This window comes from Micropterus salmoides, unplaced genomic scaffold, assembly GCF_014851395.1.
Source record: "Micropterus salmoides isolate LMB-PRFRI ecotype aquatic unplaced genomic scaffold, ASM1485139v1 Ms_hic_scaffold_14, whole genome shotgun sequence".
In the NCBI taxonomy this organism is placed as follows: Eukaryota; Metazoa; Chordata; class Actinopteri; order Centrarchiformes; family Centrarchidae; genus Micropterus; species Micropterus salmoides.
Genome location: NW_024040485.1, coordinates 13,828,824 through 13,845,831, shown reverse-complemented (window position 1 = coordinate 13,845,831; position 17,008 = coordinate 13,828,824). Strand labels below are relative to the sequence as shown.

Sequence of the window (17,008 nt, the reverse complement as noted above, 5' to 3'; positions counted from 1 at the left end):
CAACTATTTTGTGAAAATTGTCTCATCACAAAGACATGTTTTACTTGGGAATTGATCCCACTCTATGGTTGGTTTTATATTTATACACACACACACACACACACACACACACACTGTATAGCCAGGTGCTATGTGCTGGAGCACAGTGACTTTTGGACAATTACCAGATGATGATGAAGTACCAAACATGATGTGATATGATGCAGTGATTGGATGTCAAGAAATGGTGACTACAGGATGAGAAATGGCAGGGGAGAAGAACAATTGGAGGTATGTTAAAATTTTAGTTTATATAAAAGAATGTTTTATTTTCAAGAAATATTCTAATCAGCGATCAAAAAAGGTTTTATGAAAATGGAGTTATGTATCAATCTCTTGTCCATTTTTCTTTTTTAATCAGTATACTTTCAGGAGTATGGAATCCAAACACAGTAGCCAGAACAGGATGAAGCAGAGGCAAGCAGCAACAGTGGATTACCGTCTGCTAGAGTTTCGGGGAGTTTAAATCAGGGTCCAGGCGACCTGCTGCTGTCAGTCATTGGCACTGGGGGAAAGCCCACTTTGGAAGACCAAGAAAATACCATGGGAGCCAAAGAATAGGGGAGGAAGGGGTAAGACTTGCTTGTCTTTGTAGACATTATAAGCATTAGATTTAAGAAATACAATTATTTCTCTAAATCTGGGATAAAATAGAGCCTCATAGAAAGTGGCACACAATTGCTATGTCATGCTGACTGATTGCTAAGTGTTTTCATCACTGTATTTTAGGCTTTTGTACAATATGAAGTCAGAACTTAAGTATGGACCTGATCAGCTGGGTAAAGCAGCTGTCACTGTGGTGATTTTGGGATACAATGTGCCACAAGCTCCAGTTTCCATTCAGTCAAAATATAGAGTTAACACACAATGCGGACATACACGTGGATAACAGGAATTTTCTATTCTTACTTTTAAGATGATGTCCACATGAAACGGAACATCAGAAAATGTGTAGAATGACAGTGAAGAAAGATACTGAGCAGTGAGCCACAGGCTGTGGCCATAGACATGCAAATGATGAGGTCATTGTTTAGAAAATGAAATATGTTTGTTTGCAGTGGTGGACTGTAACTAAGTACACATACTCAAATACTGTACTTAAGTACACTGTTGAGGTACTTTTAACTAACATACTTTATACCGCCACATTTTGGAAGCCAATGTTGTACTTTTTATGAAAACATTGGTTACTAATTACTTTGCAGATTCAGATTACTAATACAAAATATAAATCAACTAATAAATGATTATGTATTATTATGGATCAAGCTGCCCAGCAGCATATAAAGTACTTGAAATAAGCAACATTAGTGATGCTCACATATTAATGCGTGAGCAGTTGTTTTGTGGTTTTGTCGAGTTGAGTCTACAGTCATCCATAGTCCTGAACTATAGACAAATTTCGGGCTCCACTATGATTCTAGTCGAGTGACTCAAGTTCAGTTACACAAAAAGAGTGATCATTAATTATATATAGGGGGATTAGCCTGCTAATTCCAGTAGACACAGTTTATTTATTGGCCTGAAAGGCTACATCTCACCAACCATTGCTTGAATTTAATGTCACAACCTCCTTTAAAAACCCATCTCTAAGCAATTTATTTAAAAAGGAATACACTCCCAATTTTTGGATGCTATCTAGCTCTTGCTCCTACATAATTTAAACACAGAAAAATAAATTATTCTTTCTTTATGATGTGGAGAAGGCCATGGAACAGTATTTAGACCTTTGTGTGAGGAAATTAAAATTACAGAAAAGCCTATAAATGAAGTATGAAAAAGTAAAGTACAGTATTTTACAGACTTTCTTTATGGGATTTTGGTCTAATTTCTCAGCAACCAGAACATTATTAAGATAAAGTGGTAAATTGGTGCACAATTAGGCCTATAGTATGTAGGCCCATTAAATTCTGCTTATGTATGACCTGTTACACATAAAAATGTTGCTACTGAAAGAACCACTGCAGGTGTAAGCCATTTTGGTAGTAAAACTCTTATTATGAGTTGTTAACGACTGAGTTATAGCGTGCAGCCTGCAGCAGTGTGCAGCCCGGCAGAGACCAGCCTAGTCTACCCTCTTTCCCGACCTCACCAACAGGCTATCTCCTATCTCCACAGTAAATGACAAGTCTATTTTGGAAAGGAGGCTGCGCCAAAATAGGCACGTCAGCTATCTGGCATCAGGAGGTACGGGGGAAGAAAGAAAAAAGTGGTCTAGTCAACCGCCCACCACAGGAGACTGGGGGATGTTCCACCGCCCTGGATTTACAACCATTTCAAGGATATTTGAACACAAAGAAGAAATTTGGGGGGGGATTTGGGATTTCTAAACACAATATCGGAATAGACTTTCATCCGGAAACCCTGACGGTCAACTGACGTTTTAGCCCACATGATTCAGCGGCCGTTTTACCTGAGTAGCTGAAGAATCAAGGTGAAAAAGTAACGTTAGGCAAATAAATGATAATACCATTAATACCAAATGTTACAATAATTATTATACAGAGAATTTGACTGAAGTTATAGCAGTTTGTCCAATGAATTTCAACAGGAATGTGTATGGGTAACTGAACTATAGGCTATAGGCTTCTAAACTTTCACACCTGTAACGGTTAACAGTTGTCGTTGCTGCTTGGAGTTAAAGTGAAGCTAACCTAGCTAACGTCACAACTTCCAGTTTGGCTAAAAGTATGTTATTTAATAGCTAATTAGCCTACAAGCTTTATGCTCCAATTTTACAACGTTAATTGAAGTCCAGCAGACGTTTTAGTTAGCGTATAGAAAACGGTCACTGGGAGATATGAAGTTATGTTTCTGAAGTGGGAGCTTTATCAAACAGCTGATGTCCTGTTCGCTTCTACAAATGGCAATGGACAGAGACGGGGTCTGACAGCTGAAGTTATTTTTGGGACAGGCGGTTCAAGCGACAGAGGTGACAAAGCTGGCAAATGTCGCCCTTTCAAAGGCACATATCTACTCTGTTTGACCTTGTTACAGGGGAATTCAGGTGTTGTCGTGTTATTAATCTACCTTCCTACTGCATAGACTGCATGGCATGAAGTTAAGTCCATGTCTGCAGGGCCAGGACAGGAGGGTAGGCTGACTGAGACTTACTGTAAGTGCCAGCCATAAATATTCTGATCTCAACTGTGAATTTGTGGCTATTTTCATAGCATAACATATTTATAGAATGCACTCAACAAACTGCCACAACGCACAGTGGTTTGGGTGCATTTTACAGGGGTCCTTAGCAATTTAATGTGTGGTCAGAAAGTAAAGTAAAAGCTTTTTTTATTAATTTGTTAAAATGAGTGTCACAAACTTTGTATGAACATAAAAAATGTGTAGTCTAATTGTTTTTTTTTTGTTTTTTTGTTTTTTTTTTTACAGTTTATTGTTGTTATTGTTTTCCTAAACATTTATTAAATTAAATGATAAAACTGCATTTTTATCATTTAATTATAATTGTACCTGATTAGTAACTAAAAAATGATGTTGGTGTTTTGTAGCTAAGAGCAAACCATATCAAACTACTACCTGCAGTTTTGCCAGCTATGAAAATTAGTAGAAGCAGTTAAACAACTGTGATACATCCTGTATAGTATTGCATATTATTTTCTTGCGAACCCTTGCCTGATAGTGTATTTTAATATTCACATTTGGTCTTTGATTACAGGAACAAACAATGGATCAAAACTTATTTGGAGGAGTCCCCAGGTTTCTCACCCGCCCAAAGGCATTCTCGGTGTGTGTAGGCAAGGATGCGACACTGAGCTGCACCATCGTCGGCAGCCCGACCCCACGGATCACCTGGGAAAAGGACAAGCTGAATCTGACATCTGGTGGGCGCTTCAAGACAGTGGAGGATGGGAATGTGTACCGCCTAACCATTTATGACTTAACCCTGGAAGACAGTGGCCAGTACATGTGCCGGGCCAAAAACAGCGTTGGGGAAGCTTATGCTGCTGTAACCCTGAAAGTGGCCCTGCCAACAGAAATGGCTCAGAGGGCGCCTCTTTTCATGGTTAAGCCTACCTCTGCACGTGTAGGTTTGGGAGGCGATGTTGTTTTCCATTGCCGGGTTGCAGCTTACCCTGAAACCAACTTTGATTGGGAGAAAGACGGGCGCTACTTGGGGGAGACTAACCGTATCAAGATTGTTTCCAACAGTGACAGCAGCACCTTAAAGATCCAAAGTGTACGTAACCTAGACAGCGGCACCTACACCTGCAGGGCCCAGAACGCTGTTGGCCGTGCACACGCTGCAGCAGCTCTCGTTGTGGATGCCCAGGATTCCCACCACCTGGTTGCAGACAAGCACACCTCCCTCCTCTCTCACCTACAGAAGCGCAAAGAGGAAATGAAGAAGGATATCGCTATCTATCGCACTGAAGAAAGCAACTCCTCTGTTTCTTCCTCCTCCACAGTCAACATCAGAGATGGTTTGAGTTCTCTGAGTCTGGAACATGAGCTGAGGGCATCTGTGCTGGCAAAGCTGCCCAAAGGTGTGTTCACCCGCACCTGCACAGTGACTGAAGGCAAACATGCCAAACTCAGCTGCTTTGTGACGGGTCACCCTAAACCCCACATTATCTGGAGGAAGGATGGAACAAACATCAGCGAGGGCCGCAGGCATGTCATTTATGAGGACCAAGCTGAGAACTTCATCCTCAAGATCCTGTACTGCAAGCAGAGTGATAATGGTCTCTACACCTGTAATGCCACCAATATGGCTGGGCAGACCTACAGCGCTGTGTTGGTAACAGTCAAAGGTAAGAAAAAGCTACATTCATCACAGTGATGCATTTTCTGTTCACATTTAAGAGAATCCTCTACAATAAGCTATTATTAGAGGCAAGTTCTGGATTATATCACGTGTCAGCACGTATAACATCATAAAGAATGTCACTCTAGACCATCATTTATAGCATTTTCCCCATAATATTAAAAAATTCCATGTCTGTGGCACCCAGCCCTAAGATCCCAAGCCAGTTGGTTTCCATTGAAGACATAAATCTTTGTTTAATTAGATGATAAACTCCTTGAAATGCACCATATCATTTTCAAGGGCGTCCTCAGGCACAAAACATAAAAAAAAGAATGAAACAATCAAACGACAAAAAAATCAACATAGTTATTACTAACATCAACAAGGACATATGTAAGGGGCTCTTCTACCATCCCAAACCACACTTACTACAAAAAATGGCTTATAAATATACTGTAGTAATTTAAAAGCTGGGCACTGTAATTTTAAGCAAACATTACTCAAAAAGGAATTTATTGGTGGGGACTATTTTCAGCTGCAAATTAATACACATTTGGTTTGGTAGTAAGTATTTATGACAGCAGGATTGTATGTGTAATTTACTCAACATAAAATACAGTGCCTATGTTAATTTGCATTGAATGAACAGGTCACCCAGTGCAGAAGAGTGGCTTAAATGTGTTTTTAATAGCGATAAAAGTTCAGGTTTATGGCAAAGAGGAATAAGCTGTATGTTCGTTGGATAAACACATTTTTGGCAGCTGCACCAATGTAAGTGTTGTCCAAATCACTATACCAAAGCCTCATTTGAGCCTCTCAAAATGTGAGTGGCTTTTCACAACAAGGTTGAATTCTGGCTCATCCTCTTGAGGAGGGTGTTGTGTTGCATCTATTTTCTGCCAGTGATGAGTAGTTCACAGTTGCTAAGATGGTCACTCACTTACAGGAGCACATTGGCACCACTACTAATGTGACTTCCCTGAGGAATAAAATGTCCCAAGGGACAAAATTACAGGGTTATAGATTTATGTTTGTTGTCTGATGAGGGCTGCACCACTGATGTACCTGTCTGTTGTTGTTGCAAGAAAATGGATAGTTCTGTTGTTTGCCTTGCAGTTTGCTAGTTTGCTGGATTTAAAGGGAACATTTGCAATATTCAAAATAAATAAAAAAATATTGGTAATGAAAACAACAAATACAGTTCACAACTACTGACACTGAATTGTCTGGACAAAAAAAGTTGGCCAAATATCACGAAAATAGACAACACACTTTGTGTAACATTAAATTTAACAACATTATGTTGGATTATCATACATCACATAGAAATGAAGAAGGGTCCTGGCTGAAATACAAGTCGGTCACATTCCTGGGAAGATAAGCTACCAAGCACTTATATATTGTAATACTAAGGAACAAAGTAAATAACTGTTAAGGGTTGTTAAAGTTTAGTATGTAGGCCTACTCTATGTTGTCAACAGCTCTGACTAAATTACAAGTTGAGATTCAGTTTTCAGCCAAACTGTATCTCACCAACTTGTACTCTCTGAAGTGTATGTCCAGTGTATTTATGCAACCTCATATTTCTCCAAGTAAAAATAGTCAATTGCCAAGCTGAAAACAGCTCACTTGTCGTTTGGAAGGTACATAACAGGAAACATTGTAAATATTACATTTATTTTAGATACCTTTGAGTGATTTACTGAACCCAGTGGACTTCACCCATAACTCAGAGTGGAGTTCCACATGTTTCAACACTTGATTCCTAAAGTTAAAACAGTTGGCTGAGATCCCAAGTTGGTTATGGATATAGTTTGAAACTCTAACCCTCATTTGTGGTTCAAAGCACAGTAGGAAAACCGAGAAGTAGGGGATCCAACAAGTACAAGGTGTTCTCTGCAACATCCATTGAAATAGTGGATCTAGTAAGCACATTGAAACCTTAGTTCACATTAAAGTCATGTAAATTTAAACAGTAAAATCTTTTGCAGGGATTGTATATTACAGTATTTGTATATTTTTGCTCATTATCTTTAGAAGTCTTTAGTTACTAGAATTTCATAGAGCATGCTGAAAGTTTTTTTTAATGATTTCTTACCTTCCAGGTAATGATTATTTAATTATAATATAATAATAAACTTTTGTTTTTTTATAGAGCATTTATCAAAACAAAGTATAAAGCGCATCACAGAGACACAGAGAAAGATGATACTATCAACCGAGGTTTTATAGTTGATTACCAAAATAGCTTTTATTTAATTAAATTAAAAAAAAAAATAAAATCTAAACATGAAAATACGTAATGAAAAGAATAATGTCAGTGCTAAGTTTCCTTAAATACACAACATCATAAAGATTTAATGTCCAAAGGAATGGATTATCTCTCAAGCAAGTTTGATTTTAACATTGCACTAGGCTGAACTACACCTAAGTCATGGGGGAATTAATATAGAAAGTTTGGAAAATGGTTGACAGTATCAGTTTGTAGTGGATATAATGACATATGCAAAAACCATAAGGTTGTGTAACCTGAAGATTCTGTTATTTCTCATTGTGTCAGAACCTAAGGTGCCATTCAAGAGGAAGCTTCAGGACGTGGAGGTGCAAGAGAAAATGTCAGCCATGCTGATGTGCGAGGTGCCTCTTAGTGCCACACAGGCCAACTGGTTCATGGAGGAAACACGGCTGGAGCAAAATACCAAATATCGCATGGAGCAGGAAGGCACACTACGTTGTCTCACCATACACAATGTCACCACTAATGACGATGGTGTTTATATCTGCGAGATGAAAGAGGGCAGTCGCACTGTGGCTGAGCTCACTGTCCTGGGTATGGTTGAGTTATTATTTCTTGTTAAATATTATGTGCCATCATTACAGTGCTATTATCAAGAGTAATTGTGAACTGAATGCTTTTTTTAACGTAAAGTCTACTTCCTCTCAAATCCCAGGCAACATTACAAAGAAGCTTCCTCGGAGGACAATAGTTCCTGTCAGTGACACTGTCATCTTTTGCGTGGAGCTGGAGCATCCCTGCCCGGACGCCTACTGGACCCGTAAAGGCGAAAAGCTGAAGGAAGATTCCCGTATTTCCATTGCCTGCACGCTCAGACAGTACACACTCACAATTAGAGATTGCCAGGCAGAAGACTCCGGAGAAGTGGCCTTTGTGGCAGGAGACTGCAAGACTTCCACTCGATTCTCTGTCACTGGTGAGGATGACGCCTAATTCACATTTATTGTATGTTCTGACCTGCTTGTATCATTTTCAGAATGGCTTTAATGACAAAAAACAAACTTTACATAGTACTTTTTGGTAATTATCTTAATTGTGTTGCATTATTTTATTATTTTTTGTATTATTTTTATGTTCTCTTGAAGCAAAATATGAAATAGTTAATGGGATGCACAAAATAATTGTAGCAAAATGATATAATGAATTGTATTGTATTATAAATACCCCATGTAAAGCACTTAACTCTGATGTAACTTGTGCAATTACAAACACAACTACAAAGGTTGGTTGCCAAATAGCAACACTTATTAAATGTAATAGAAGAATAAAAATCAGTAATTTCATATACAAGTTGTACAGTGGAGGTGGGATCAGCTTTGTTTTCACCTCCAAATAGATGATGAAACAGTGTCATTAAACATAGATTCTCTTCAGGATGCTTATAGTCGTGTTTTGAAATGGATTGGTCTCTAACCATATTCGAACACAGGCTTTTAAACTTAGACTATATGGCTTTGGAGTGCCTTGGGTTTGTCTCCCTTAAATTGTTTTAAAAAAGGGTTAAGCTGGACTGGTTTAAAACCTGATCTAAACAATTCATACAACATGTAATTAAGCTAGTAAACAAGATATTATTATAACTGACAAGAATCGTCAGCATCTGTAAATGTAGAAACACTCAACAGAATCACTCAATGCTCCACTGATCTTATAAACAATAGTCACTCTTTCTGCTCTAGCTGCAAGGAAGCATCCTCCCGATGCCCCAGTCGATGCTGTGGTGCAGAACAAGACTGAATCATCCATCACCATTCAGTGGTCTCCTCCTGATAGCGACCGCCCTGTGCCCATCAAGGGCTACATTGTGGAGAAGAGAAAGGTTGGTGCTCAGACATGGCAGAGGTGCAGTGCTGGAGAAACCATTGTTTCAACAGAGATCACCATCTGCAACTTCACCGAAGAAGCCAGCTACCAATTCCGTATCTCTGCTATGAATGACTTTGGCCAGAGTCCCTACCTGGAGGTGCCTGGAAGCTTCTACCTAGGTAAGACTGATGTCTCTGTGACATGTGTCAGTCATGGCTATGTGCTGTTGTGTGCATTCAAGTGCTATTTTCTCATGTCTGGTCTCCAGAACCCATTGCTGAAATCAGTAAAGGTCTGATGAACAGCACTGCTATCATTGGTGAGGAGTTCTCTATCTCCGTGGAGCTGTCTGCTGTTTGTTCTGGCTTCTGGTCTCTAAATGGCCGCCTCCTGCGCAGTGGCGCCGACTACCTCATCACCAGGTCCAAGAACACACATACTCTGCTCATCCGTGTCGTGACCATGGAAATGAACGGAACTGAAGTGAAGTTTGTGGGTGGAGGCTCGCAAAGCACTTGCATCCTATCTGTGAAGGGTACGCACGCATAGCCATTTAAAAGAAAATGCTCTATATCATATTAATATATTGTAGTGCATAAGCTTTCTTAGCCTTGTTTTTAATTGAAGGCCATTGTTTTTTTTCTGTAATTTTTTGTTCAAAGCAAATCAATAATGCCTTCTTACTCGACAACTGTATTTTTAGTTCCTCCTGTTAGGTTCACTAACAAGTCAGATCTGCTGGAGGTGATCACCTGCAGTGCCCAAGCCACTGCTCAGCTGACTGCTGAGGTGTCGGATTATGATGCACAGGTTTGTGATGGGATCATACATCATTTCCAGCTTTACTTTTATTTTAAATTTCATGTTACTGTTACCCAGAATAGTCTTCAAAGGAGACACTTTTGTATTTGAGTACTCTAACTTGGTAACACTGAAGTAACAGTAGTTCTACTTGACTGGATCAGTCAGCAAGTACTCTTTTAACCCTTGCTTTTATTTCACCATGCCTATTTTGGTAAAACTGTTCTGTGTTTGTTTCTTTAGGTGGTTTGGATGAGGAATGGGCGGGAGGTGAAAATGGGAAAAAAGTATGAATATGTGATCGTGGACCGCAAGAGGATCCTGATGGTACACAATGTTACAGAGGAAGACGTGGGCATCTACGAGTGTGTTTTAGCTGACGACAGAATGCCCCTGAAGCTCACCCTTAAAGGTACGCTCATCAAAATCATTGCTATGTACAGTTTTACAGTTTGACCTAAACACAGAGCAAAGTCAACAGTCTGTCTAGAATGGAGTGTTTTCTTCTCGGTGCAACGCTGATTTCGAAATAGGAACTGGCCTCAGTGTGTGCAACAAGCCAACGTAATGTAGGCAGTTTGTCTCAAACCATGTGGCATACTGAAATGTGATCTGCTCTGATGCCTGCTAGCATTTGCTTATTAGCTGTCAAGTCAAGTGTTACTGTGCTACCCCAACTCATGCTCTTCCTACACATGAGCACTGATGTGCTGTCACATGAAAAGATATAATCAAATATTTACAAAAATGTGAGGGGTGAACTTACTTTTGTGAGATAGTGTACATTTCATATATCAGAAGGATTTTAATTAATGTCTTAAATATTTTACGTGTACTACTCAATAATACTACATCACTGATATTTATTTGTATGAAAACACAAAAACATTTATTACAATTGAAATGTCATTAATTAAAAACATGCTCAATTTATATCTCTTTTTCTGTAAGATGAACCTGCCAAGTTTCTGAACAAAGCCAGAGGTCCCATGGGTTTGTCATCGTTACTTAAAGGAGATCTTGAGCTGAGCTGTGAGGTATCTCCTGCCAGTGCGGCCGTTGTGTGGAGAAAAGATCAAGTGGAGCTCACTGAGGACCAAAGAGTTACCTTCATCTCCAAAGGGACTCAAAGGAAACTCATCATCAAGCATGCCAAGAAAAGTGATGAAGGACATTACTCCTGTGAGACAGCAGCAGACAAAGTCACATTCCAGGTCAAGATAAAAGGTAAGACTATCATGCCTTTGTAGTACCATTCAACACTTGACTGCACATCACAGATATACTGTACTTTTCCTCACCTTATGTTTTTCTCAGAAACTCTAGCCGTAGCTGCCTTCTCCAACAAGGAGTCGGTCCAGAAAGAGGTAAAAGCGACTCTCTCCCAGAAAGCCACTCTTAGTTGCAATGTCTCGGATAGTAAGACAGAGGTGAAATGGTACAAGGATGGCAAGTTGTTGGTATCCAGTAGGACGATTTACTCAGAAGTAAAAGGCAGTACTCGTCAGCTGGTGATAGAAAAGGTGGAGAAGAGTGATGCTGGAGAGTATACATGCGAAGCTGGAGGGGATAAGCTGGTCTTCAACATATTTGTGTCAGGTAGGGCTGCTTGATTTGTTAATTCATATATAGAATTTAACAAATATTTTCAGTTTTATACAGTTAATATAAATGATGGGGTTTGCCTGGGAGACTAAATCATTCATTTTTAATATAGCTGCCCTGAAGAGTGTTTCAATTAGATGTCTCTAGTATGTAACACTGTATTTGTCATTGATGTTATCCTCAGAGGCCCAGTCAGCTTTCTTTAACAAGGAGTCTGTCCAGAAGGACGTGAAAGCTACTCTCTCCCAGAAAGCCACTCTGAGCTGTGAGGTAGCTGATACCAAGACAGAGGTGAAATGGTACAAGGATGGCAAGATGCTAACTTCCAGCAAGACCATCCATACTGAGTCAAAGGGCAAGAGTCGCCAGCTGGTGATCGACAGCGTGGAGAAAAAGGATGCTGGAGAGTACCTCTGTGAGGCTGGGACTGAGAAGCTGGCCTTCAAACTCCTGGTAACAGGTAGGGATAAGGACTGAACAGGCTTACAGTATTTCTGTTGACTGATGCAGTTGTTAACAAATAACATACAATGGACAGAGAGAAAAGTTTCTGTCATCCACATTCATGGTCTCTTTCACAGACACACAACTCCAGTCTGCATTCTCTAACAAGGAGTCTGTCCAGAAGGACGTGAAAGCCACTCTCTCCCAGAAAGCCACTCTGAGCTGTGAGGTAGCTGATACCAAGACAGAGGTGAAATGGTACAAGGATGGCAAACTGCTGACTTCCAGCAAGACCATCCACACTGAGTCAAAGGGCAAGAGTCGCCAGCTGGTGATCGACAGCGTAGAGAAAAAGGATGCTGGAGAGTACCTCTGTGAGGCTGGGACTGAGAAGCTGGCCTTCAAACTCCTGGTAACAGGTAGGGATAAGGACTGAACAGGCTTACAGTATTTCTGTTGACTGATGCAGTTGTTAACAAATAACATACAATGGACAGAGAGAAAAGTTTCTGTCATCCACATTCATGGTCTCTTTCACAGACACACAACTCCAGTCTGCATTCTCTAACAAGGAGTCTGTCCAGAGGGACGTGAAAGCTACTCTCTCCCAGAAAGCCACTCTGAGCTGTGAGGTAGCTGATACCAAGACAGAGGTGAAATGGTACAAGGATGGCAAATTGCTGACCTCCAGCAAGACCATCCACACTGAGTCAAAGGGCAAGAGTCGCCAGCTGGTGATAGACAGTGTTGAAAAGAAGGATGCTGGAGAGTACCTCTGTGAGGCTGGGACTGAGAAGCTGCTGTTTAAAGTACACGTGGAAGGTAAGGAGAATGCAGCACATTTCATAAATACCAAATTGAGATGATGAAATCCTACATGTTGTTGTTACTTGTTGGTACCCCATTCAAAAAAATCTAGCATGTAAAACATAAAGACTACTGTAGATGCATTTTAGTTTCATACAAGGGTAACTGCATTGTAATAAACACAAAAGGCTGTAACTAATTCTTATTAGATAATGTTTAGAAACAACTGTTTCTGCTAGCTTGTTTTTATAAAAAAGATAAAGACATTTACTGTGTGAAACTGGTGGCTATATAGTGTTTTCTATTTGTGTCTGTGGTCTCCTCTGATTTGTGATTGTAAATGTCAAATTGAGTTTGGCTGCATTGTTGGTTGCTTCAGTTATGAGATAGTTGGCATGCTATGCTCAGTCATGTATAGTCCAGCACTGACTTGGAGTCTCAGTGGAAATTATGCAAATATTTTGGGTTTTGCTGCCTCTACCCACTGCTGAGCGTCATGCTTTGATTTCTTGTAGCATTTGTTTGCTGAGGCAGCTCTGGTGTCTTGTGGCTCTGTTGTTTGTCAGTTCCTGGTCACTGATCTGGCCTTTTTTATTTCTAAATGAGTTGTTTTTTATCTACTAATTGTGCCTGTCTGTGGCAACTTGCAGTTACACAATTTGCTTTTGCTTTATGACTGCAAAGTGCAATGTCTCCCTCAATTTCACATGCTGTTACAGAGCTTATTACTTTGTGCACTGCACCTGCAAGGTCTGTTTGCTTTTGTGCAGTGAAGTCAAAGCTTTGTCTGTGGTGTGGTGTCAAGTCCTTTTTGTATAGGTAATAGTACTGCCACCACATTCCTTTACAGTTACTTCTACAGAAATCCAGGCTAAATCCGCTTTCCTCAACAAAGAGTCTGTTCAGAGGGAAGTGAAAGCTACTCTCTCCCAGAAAGCCACCCTGAGCTGTGAGGTAGTTGATAACAAGACAGACGTGAAATGGTACAAGGATGGCAAGCTGCTGACTTCCAGCAAGACCATACATGCAGAGTCAAAGGGCAAGATTCGTCAACTGGTGATCGACAGCGTAGAGAAGAAAGACATTGGAGAGTACATCTGTGAAGTTGGAACTGAAAAATTGTCATTTAAAGTGCAGGCAACAGGTATGAGGAATCCATTGGAGTAGTGTATGTGATTTGTGTGTTTTTAGTTTAAAACTGAATCTCTGCTTGGCTCACAATTTTGGGTGAAGTAGACCAAAAACAGCTCCAGTGGACGATTTCAACTTTAAGTTTTGCTTAACCGCTGTTCTGGGTTGAATGTTGTAGAATGTTGGAATCACAAATATTTGCATTGTTCTTGATTTTAGTATTATTTACAGTATGTAACTAAATACAGTTTGCTGCTCTTGGCGGCACATCAGTCCATTTTATTTGATGTTACAAGCAATTTTCCTGCTTATATTTTGGATTGTATCATACTGAAACAGTAGTTCACAAAAGCGCGGGGGCAATGCCATGACATTCTCTATTAATACTTTTGCAGAGATCCAACTGAAGTCAGCCTTCTCTAACAAGGAGTCAGTCCGGAAGGAGTTGAAAGCCACTCTCTCCCAGAAAGCCACTCTAAGCTGTGAGGTAGCTGATACCAAGACAGAGGTGAAATGGTACAAGGATGGCAAGATGCTGACTTCCAGCAAGACCATCCATGCAGAGTCAAAGGGCAAGAGTCGCCAGCTGGTGATTGACAGTGTGGAGAAGAAGGATGCTGGAGAGTACATCTGTGAGGCTGGGACTGAGAAGCTGGCTTTTAAGATACAGGTGGCAGGTACGAGTAATACAATGTCGCTAGTATTTTCGGAAGTCTATAAAAGTGAATTGAATTTGTCTTATTTGATTTGTAGCAGTGTTTGTTGATTTTTTTCCACATTCTTCCCCTGGTTTGCATTCAATCATCTGTCTTTTCATGCTTTCCGGGGTAGACTGATATGATGCGTTTGTTTACATCACATTTTTCATTTTGCTCCGCAGAAGCCCCACCTGGCTTCTCTAATAAGGAGTCTGTCCAGAAGGAGGTGAAAGCTACTCTCTCGCAGAAAGCCACCCTGAGCTGTGAGGTGTCTGATTCCAGGAGCGAGGTGAAGTGGTACAAGGATGGCAAGCTGTTGACTTCCAGCAAAGCAGTCCACACAGAGACAAAGGGCAAGCTTCGTGAGCTGGTGATAGAAAAAATGGAGAAAAAAGATGCTGGAGAGTACACATGTGAGGCTGGAACGGAGAAGCTGGTGTTTAAGCTGCAGAGTACAGGTGAAATATATTTCAAATAAAATTAATTTTGTCAAATGATTGATAATTCTCTGCACAACGCTCTGAAAAGACACTCTTACTTCTCTTTAGATGCAGCTGTCAAGTTCCAGAAGAAGCTTGTCAAGGACACATGTATTGTTCAAGCAAGTGAAAACATTGTTTTGACCACTGAGCTGACCGCAGAGAGTGGTAGTGTGAAGTGGTTTAGAGATGGTGTGGAGCTCAAGGAGGGCAGCAAGTATGAAATGAAAAAAGATGGCCTTTCTCGTACCCTGATAGTAAAATCCACCGAATCCAAAGACAGTGGATCATACTCCTGTCAAACTGCTGACGACAAGCTGGAGTTCAAAGTTCAAGTTAAAGGCAAGGCATAGAATTTATAACAATTTGAAAATTGCTGTACAGACCTCTTCAGATGCAAGATTTTGTTTTGATGTCTACCTCCCATGTTTTCATTTCAGATTCAGCCTTAAAGTTTGTTGTCCCTTTGAAACCTGCTACCGTGGAGTTGGGAGGTACACTAAGCCTGGTGTGTGAACTAAATCAAGCCTCAGGAGATGTTGTCTGGCAGCATGATGGTCATGAGATTAAACCTGGAGGCAGGTACTGTGTCAGGACAGATGGTGCAAAGCGGGTTCTCACTGTGACTGGCATGACTAAAGAAGATGAAGGAGAATACAGCTGTGGCTGTAGAAATGACAAGACCTCTGTTAAAGTGTCCTCAAAAGGTAATGAATAATTTTGTGAATCAAAAAAATAGTTTACGGGTAGAAACTTTTTCAGTCTGCTTTGATGTGACTCATTCCTTTCAGCACCCAGACTAGTGAGGCTGACCACCAAACTGAACAATGTGGCTGCAATGGAGGGAAAGGATGCCATTTTCAAGTGTGCTGTCAACCCAGCGGACGTCAGCATTAAATGGTTCCACAACAGTATACCCATCACTGCTGGGCCCAAGTATAAGATTGAGCATGGTGGCAGCAGTCACTCACTCACCATCACCTCTGTTAACCAAAAAGATGCTGGAGAGATTAGCGTTGACGCAGAAGGCAAAAGCTGCAACGCTACCCTACAAGTGCAACGTAAGAACATGCATTACTATCTCTATTCCCTTAAAATATTAGTTTTAAGTATGTTTTAATTTTCTTATTAACCTTGAGATTTCTTTGCTCCCCAATTAGATGAGCCTGTGACATTTAAGAAAAAGCTAGAAAACCTGACCGTGGAGGAGCAGAGTGAAGTGAAGCTGGAGGTGGAGCTCAGTAAGGCATCAGCCGAAGTGAGGTGGATGAAGAACAGTGTAGTGCTGCAGCCGGCAGGAAACATGGAGATTCGAGTAGACGGAGCTAAGCAGGCTCTGGTTTTCAAGAGTGTGACTTACGCTGACCGGGGCATCTACTCCTGTGAAACTCTGGATGACAAAACCCACGCCAAACTCAGTGTGGAGAGTAAGACTGATCCACAACTACATTTTTTTAACATGCCTTACACAGTATTTAATAACCTATCGTAACACTAAAAACAGAATGTCATTCTTCAGTAATGTTTGTTTGTTTGTATATACATTTTGAGTTACAAGCTAGGAAACTGTGATTGCATATTAACACTGAAATATTTCCTTCTCCTCCCTTCAGTGAAAAAGATCCAGGTAATAAAGGGCCTAACAGAAACCCAGGCGCATGAGACAGAGACAGTGACTCTTGAAGTAGAACTCAGCCAGGCTGATGTTGAAGGCTCCTGGACCAGGGATGGGGCCAAGTTAAAGTCAGGGGCGAACTGCCGTATCACAGCCCTTGGAAAAAAGCATGCCTTAACGTTGTCCAATCTCAAGAGGGAAGATGCAGGAACTATTGCTTTCCAAGCAGAAGGAGTACATTCTTCTGGCAAACTGATTGTCACAGGTAAGGACTGGTTCCGGCGTTACTAGGGTCTTGGCCAACCAAGCCCATTCTGCCACAAGAGTCACAGTCCAGTCACATTTTGACCAACGTGTGTTGATTCTACAGAACCTCCTGCTATGATCTCCAAGCCCATTATGGATGTCAGTGTGCCTGAGAAGGAGAAGGTTACCTTTGAATGTGAAGTGTCTCGAACAAATGCAGACGTTAAGTGGTTCAAGGTGAGAAATTATTGTTGCAGTTACTGTCTGCAGAGT

General features: G+C 40.7%; 1 protein-coding gene across 1 annotated transcript in view; it reads left to right on the top strand.

Moving 5' to 3' along the window:
* Positions 1-2,246: 2,246 nt before the first annotated feature.
* LOC119901990 (obscurin-like) overlaps positions 2,247-17,008 on the top strand; it is a 65,780-nt gene continuing 51,018 nt past the window's right edge. The window contains 22 exon segments of the mRNA XM_038717809.1: positions 2,247-2,473; positions 3,716-4,811; positions 7,368-7,637; positions 7,759-8,019; positions 8,783-9,088; positions 9,178-9,444; positions 9,613-9,719; positions 9,954-10,122; positions 10,662-10,937; positions 11,028-11,309; positions 11,500-11,775; positions 11,897-12,178; positions 12,300-12,581; positions 13,417-13,710; positions 14,093-14,374; positions 14,578-14,853; positions 14,944-15,216; positions 15,315-15,581; positions 15,666-15,935; positions 16,035-16,301; positions 16,488-16,754; positions 16,860-16,972. Coding sequence (XP_038573737.1) covers positions 3,725-4,811; positions 7,368-7,637; positions 7,759-8,019; positions 8,783-9,088; positions 9,178-9,444; positions 9,613-9,719; positions 9,954-10,122; positions 10,662-10,937; positions 11,028-11,309; positions 11,500-11,775; positions 11,897-12,178; positions 12,300-12,581; positions 13,417-13,710; positions 14,093-14,374; positions 14,578-14,853; positions 14,944-15,216; positions 15,315-15,581; positions 15,666-15,935; positions 16,035-16,301; positions 16,488-16,754; positions 16,860-16,972 — 6,174 coding nt within the window. The 5' untranslated portion in view covers positions 2,247-2,473; positions 3,716-3,724.